The sequence below is a fragment of the Vigna unguiculata genome, chromosome 1, assembly GCF_004118075.2.
Source record: "Vigna unguiculata cultivar IT97K-499-35 chromosome 1, ASM411807v1, whole genome shotgun sequence".
NCBI lineage: Eukaryota > Viridiplantae > Streptophyta > Magnoliopsida > Fabales > Fabaceae > Vigna > Vigna unguiculata.
The window spans coordinates 36,974,600-36,980,540 of NC_040279.1; the positions used below are offsets into that span (position 1 = coordinate 36,974,600).

General features: G+C 36.0%; 2 protein-coding genes across 2 annotated transcripts; one reads left to right on the forward strand and one right to left on the reverse strand.

Moving 5' to 3' along the window:
• On the forward strand, positions 1 to 2,089 carry LOC114175917 (universal stress protein PHOS34-like). The gene is made up of 4 exons (XM_028060766.1): positions 1 to 408; positions 508 to 602; positions 1,241 to 1,362; positions 1,724 to 2,089. Exons 1-4 carry the CDS (start codon positions 225 to 227, stop codon positions 1,809 to 1,811), a joined length of 489 nt encoding a protein of 162 aa, XP_027916567.1. The 5' UTR covers positions 1 to 224; the 3' UTR covers positions 1,812 to 2,089.
• Positions 2,090 to 4,331: 2,242 nt separating this feature from the next.
• LOC114175775 (phytochrome A-associated F-box protein-like) lies at positions 4,332 to 5,519 on the reverse strand. The gene has a single exon (XM_028060573.1). The coding sequence runs from the start codon at positions 5,446 to 5,448 to the stop codon at positions 4,495 to 4,497; it is 954 nt and encodes a 317-aa protein (XP_027916374.1). The 5' UTR covers positions 5,449 to 5,519; the 3' UTR covers positions 4,332 to 4,494.
• Between the last annotated feature and the right edge of the window lie 422 nt (positions 5,520 to 5,941).

The following is a 5,941-nucleotide window of genomic DNA, read 5'->3' on the forward strand; positions in this document are numbered from 1 at the left end:
GGAAAATAGAAGAAAAGTTACGTGGTTGGTTTAGGTTAAAAGCGGTGGAGTGCGTAGTGAAGTGTAGAACGATGTAGAATAGAACAGAATCCCGAATAGTACGATGCTGTTCTCTTTTGGCCCACGAACTCGATTCAAATGCACGCTTCTTTCGAATGTGAATAAATTCATACATATACCAGCGCAGTGCCACATGCTTTATTGCAAACTGCAACTGCAATTCCATGGCGACCACTGAGTCGGAGAAGCAGGTGATTGTGATCGGAATCGACGACAGTGATTTCAGCACCTACGCTCTCCAGTGGACTCTCGATCACTTGCTATCGCCAACCCTTAATCATAACTTCAAGCTTCTTCTTGTTTATGCCAAGCCTACTGTTTCCGCTTCGGTTGGTTTTGTTGGCCCTGGTACCACATCAATTCCAATGATGTTCCTGTTCCTGTTCCTGTTCCGTTCAGATATAGTAACCATTGTATAACTTTTAACTACATCGTAATGTTTTGCAGGAGCCTCTGAGGTTTTGCCTATTGTCGAAGCGGATTTGAAAAGAATAGCTGCCAAAGTCATCGACAATGCCAAAGATCTATGCCACAAGAAATCCGTATGAGAAACGTTTCTATGCTATCACTTTCTATTTCCAAACTTTGCTTATTTTTCAGCCTTTGCACGTATTTGTATATATGCATGCATATTGTTTGACATATTGTACCAAAGTTTAACCCGTTTATGTTTGCTGGTGTACGTGTTCTTGGACTGCATCTCATGGTTGTTTAGTTTAATTTAATGAGTCATTAGTTTTAGAACTATATATAATACAAATACATCTTTCCATCTCTGTAAGATACTCGGTATATATTTTTTATTTTTGTTCTTTCATCACATCAGATATTTTATAATTTTCTTTTCTATCTTTCTCTCTAAGTGCAGATGAACATGAAACATTTTCTTTAGCTTTATTTTATAGATTCCATGCGAGTTTAGTCTTCTTGTCGGATAATAAAGAGGTAATGGAATGTAATAAATAAAAAGCAACTGAAAATTGCCTAATAGTGCAGTGAAGATTTGCCTTTATAAATTTCCATTTTGAGGGAAAAGAAAGAGAAAATTACAGATAAGACAGAATGATGCTGTATAATTTGACTTCATTTTTTTGTTTTTTTGTTCAAGAACATGAAAATCGTATATATTATGTGGTTGGGTATACTGTTGCGATTGTTATCTGATGGCTAATTCAAACAGGTAAATGACGTATCAGTGGACGTGATGGAAGGTGATCCTAGGATTGTTCTTTGTGATGCTGTGGAGAAGCACCATGCTTCAATGCTGGTTGTGGGTAGTCATGGTTATGGGGCTCTAAAAAGGTACATTTTGATCCCAGATATTATTCCTTTGCAAGACAATTTTTCATTTTTTTTCTGAAATGTGTGAATAAGTGTAAGATATAATACAATGAGAGTATACCAAATGGTGTTCGTTCTCAAATGAACCAACATCATCACAAACTAAAACTTGCGAAGAAAATGAGTGATGTATTTCTTACCAAATAGCAGACTTTAAATCCATGGAAAGCATTGGCTCCATCTCTGCCTTTGTTTTTTTCCTGCAGAAGCCAGCTTGTAAAATTTGTCTTTTGTATTTGCTTTTTCACACATGAGTAGTGGAGAAAGTCACATGTGTTCACACTTCAAAATATCTTAACTCTTATCGGTTTTAACTTTGCAGGGCCGTTTTGGGCAGTGTAAGTGACTATTGTGCTCATCATGCACACTGCACTGTCATGATCGTGAAGAAGCCAAAGCACAAACACTGATCTCTTTGTCTGCACAACAATCAAACATCAATTACCAAAAGGGAAAATAAATGTTCTCAATATGTCATAAAATTTTTTGCTTCATGAACAGCAGACTTTTGAACTTTTAGGTTCATTTTAGTTTTTAATTTTCATAGTTAGAACCGACAAATAATGTACGTAACACTATGTTTTGTCTCTTACCAGCCACTTATATGGTGCTCGATCCTCTTCAAAAGCAGTTTGTTCATATAAATGTTACTGTTGTGTGTATAGATATATAGCTCTGTGATTCATCACATCAACTAGACTTATTTTTCTGGTATATGGTTTTTGAACAGGGTAATTAGATAATTGTCAATATATGCTGGTTGTGGATAAACATAGAAGATTTGTTGTGTTTTTATTATTAATTAGCAAGATAAAAGTTATACAATCGAAAGAATAAACGATTAAGGGTAGAAGAGAAAAGGGAAACGTGTGTAGTTTTGTTGTTATTAACACACCAAATTAAGGATATTCAACTTTCCTATAACATAGCTCTTGAACATAGTTAGAAAGTTTTGAAGGATAAGGTTCTGAAATATATTGCTATGAGCTTCATTGTTATTAATGGTGATTTTTGTGTTAGAATATACAGTTTTGGAGATTTATATAGATAATATTTGAAGGGTGTGTGAGTCCAAAACATTTGCTATCTTCATCTCGAAATAATTTGAACTCTTGATCATGTTGTCAGCATCAAACATAAGGTGACAAAATATAAATATATCTTCTCCATCTTATGGTTAGATTTTATACAAAGTGTAGTACAATAATACAGTCAACTGTTCAGAGATTTATCAAAATAAATATCGAGAAGCAATTGTTATTCTCTGACGAAAATCTGTTTATGTTTAAAATATAAACACATAATTCAATCTCTCTTCTCGTGTCCTTTTCTTTAATATTAAACGAACATTCCAAGTCAAATAGTAGGAGCTAACAATACTTTATTGATCACATGTAATTGTCGAGTATAAATTTACAAGGAAATTTGCAGGGGAACTAATTTATAAACTAATTAATAAGAATCATTTTAAAAGCAAGGTGTTGTAAAAATTGCATAACCATTTAAGGCAACAATTTCCAGAATCATTTTAAAAAATAAAAATCTAATTCTATGAAAAAAAAAGTTTAATGCACACACCCTCGTACACTTGACATCTTAAAGTTTCATTTTAAAAGCCTAAACAGCAAAGAAATTTAAGTAATAACTTAAAAAGAAGAAAAAAAATGATAACTTTCTCTCCACAAATTTACCGATTTTTCGTCCTAGAGAGTGTGACGTGGCTTAATGAAATCCTTGTAAAAATCATAGATTAAGAAATAAAATAACTTCGAAGAATAATAGCACCGTTAGGGATTTGCGATTGTCCTTTGCACACATGTTCAAGTAAAAATATGTGTGAGACAATTCAATGCATGTATCATACTTATCACAACAATGAAAGCTTATTTATAGTTATTTTCTTTCTGTAGTTGTGAACGTTTAATCCTTGATAAATTGTAAATACATAATTTTAGTATTTTCTAGCAAAAGTGCATACATTTTCACATCGACAAATTCAGTAATAAATTTTAAATATTCTGTAAGTATTTAACATGTTTGTGAAATTTAAAAATAAATAAATTTACATATCTTTTACTGATTAAAGACCAAAGTTAGTAATATAAAGTATAAAGACTTCACCTTATTTGACTAAACACATAATTTAAAATGCATTGTCTTTTTATTAATTATAATGGCAAAAGATTAGAAAATCCATACGGAAAAAAAAAATCATGATTGAAGATAACAATGTGAACCGATAATGCAAATGAATGAAGACACTTTTAAGTTAATATATCCATCCATCACATACAAACTAGTAGTAGTAGCAAAATTATCTGATTACACGCTTTCATTGATTTTTGCAGAATCAAGTGAAATCCCAAATATCTGTTACACTGAAAGAAGATTGAAAACACCCATTTTAATTTTTAAGGAATACATTTTTTATTAATTAAAATTTATTACAACTAAATCATAACTAAAAGTTTGTTAATCAGTTTTAATATTTTGATTCATTTTAATCATAAGTAGTCTAAAATAAGTTTAATTGGGTTAGTGTACCCATAGATAGGAGTAGACCACTTATAGCAATATTAGGGAAGAGTGAAGATAGGATCAGTTATTTGCCATGAAAATTCTAAACCAAATCAAATCCAAACTTTCCGTGATACTCTCCTCAAACCCATGAAAACGTAATTAACCAATAACTGATATAATAAGCTTTAAATCACAGAATGAAATTGTAAGCTCGTGATGTAATAATTATTAACAAATTCCAAATGATGTAGTAATTTTCCTCTGCAATCCACGTATCACGAAGAAGAAGCTTTAGCGATGATAAAAAGAAAAAAAAAAATCGAGAAGGGGAAGAATAATTGGTGATGGAAACTTCAGAAGCAAAGATTTGCAATCTGACATGTAACGCTTAAAATAATGGAATGTGGTGATCTGAACGAAGGTGAATGAGTGGTGTGTTTATAGCAGAAACTCCGAAATGAAAATCACAGATAGAAAGATACATTGGTGAAAATAAAAATAAAAATGCAGTACAGAAGAAATGCAGAGTCTAAACGAGATTTGAAACAGAGAATTGTGGTGAGAATGAATGAATCAAGTGTACATGGGAACATCGGTCCAAGCACCGGAGACGTGTCCATTCTCGCAAACGTAGGCTCTCACCACAGGCTCTCCGTCGTCGTGAAAGCCGAAGACACGGCGGAGGCAGAAGGCGGAGTGGAGATCCCAGGTGAATTTGCAGGCGCAGAAGGCGCAGGGCAGATCCAGCTTCCTCTTGTTGCCGTCGTGAATGGTTCTCCAAACCCTAGTGCGTTTGAAGTTCTTGAAAACGCCTCTGAAGAGGCGGTACTTCCTCTTCTCCTCCTTGTGCACGCAACCAGGCCAGTCGCAAACGTACAGGATATCGTCGCGGAACTGCCTCCCGAGCAGCTTGCTCCCCTGCTCCCGGCTCAGGCTCCAGCTCCCCGACGCCAGGTGCGACCGCCACGCGCGCGACACCTTCCGCTTCTTGCACGGGCCATTCGAAACCACGCCCGCGCTCACCGGCTCCTCCAGCCGCGGCGCCTCCGACTCCGTCGCCACGTAGAGCGTGTCGTAGTATAGGTCATCAAAAAGCGACCAACACGAGGAAGAGCAGGAAGAGGTATTCGAATCGGAGACCGTCTGTAGAGATTGAGGTTGCGATGGCGGCGGCGGCGGCGGAGGATTGGAGGGAGAAGAGTGGTTGATAAGGTCAGGGCCGAGGTCCCGTTCGAGTCCGAAATCGGAGGTATCGAAGAGGAGGCCGGCGTGGCGGAGGCCGGGGCAGCAGAAGGCGAGTTTGTGGAGGGAGAGCGGCGGGTGGTCGGAGGCGGAGAGGAGGTCGGAGGGGATGGAGCGGGAGCATTTGGACTTCCAACAGAAATCGGCTATGAGGGAAGAGAATTTGGTGCAGACACAGGCCAAGCGAGCCCAGTGGCGAGGATCGTCTTCGAGATTGTAGAAGATGTTCAAAACGATGTCGTCGGTTAGTTCCGAGAACACGTTTTTCTCTTCCTTACTAACCATCTTCTTCTCTCTCAAACTTCTCTTTTTTTTTTTTTTTAGTTTGGCTTTTGTCACCGTTCCTTCATTCCATTATTAAATTATGCGGACACAAAGCATTTCACACCACACGAATGAGGACCACACAAAAAAAAGGGCATTCAAAATATTATTTTTTTCGGTGCTTTTCTCCTTGCTTTCTTCTTAAGTATAAAAGTATCTATCGATTCACATAGATTAACTAAGTCAAATATTAGTAAGAAAGGTAGAAGATTACTTCACTCCTCCTTTTTTATATCATCCACTGGGATTTACTTCTATAATATTAAGTAATTCAGTTTTTTTCTTTTTTTGTCATTGGGTGAAAATAGATAAACTTTAACTCGAATTTTAATTACAAAACAATACAAAAAAAATTGAGGTAACCTGTCTAAATTTTTATTTATTTTTTGTCTTAAATACATTTTTTGTCATTTTCGTAGTGTTTATTGCGGATGGTCCCATCTTGACAAAATGA

Coding starts and splice junctions, on each gene's coding strand:
- LOC114175775 (XM_028060573.1), bottom strand. CDS start 5,448: ATGGTTAGTAAGGAAGAGAAAAACGTGTTCTCGGAACTAACCGACGAC.
- LOC114175917 (XM_028060766.1), top strand. CDS start 225: ATGGCGACCACTGAGTCGGAGAAGCAGGTGATTGTGATCGGAATCGAC. Junction 603..1,240: donor ATCTATGCCACAAGAAATCC/GTATGAGAAACG, acceptor TAATTCAAACAG/GTAAATGACGTATCAGTGGA. Junction 1,363..1,723: donor GGTTATGGGGCTCTAAAAAG/GTACATTTTGAT, acceptor TTAACTTTGCAG/GGCCGTTTTGGGCAGTGTAA.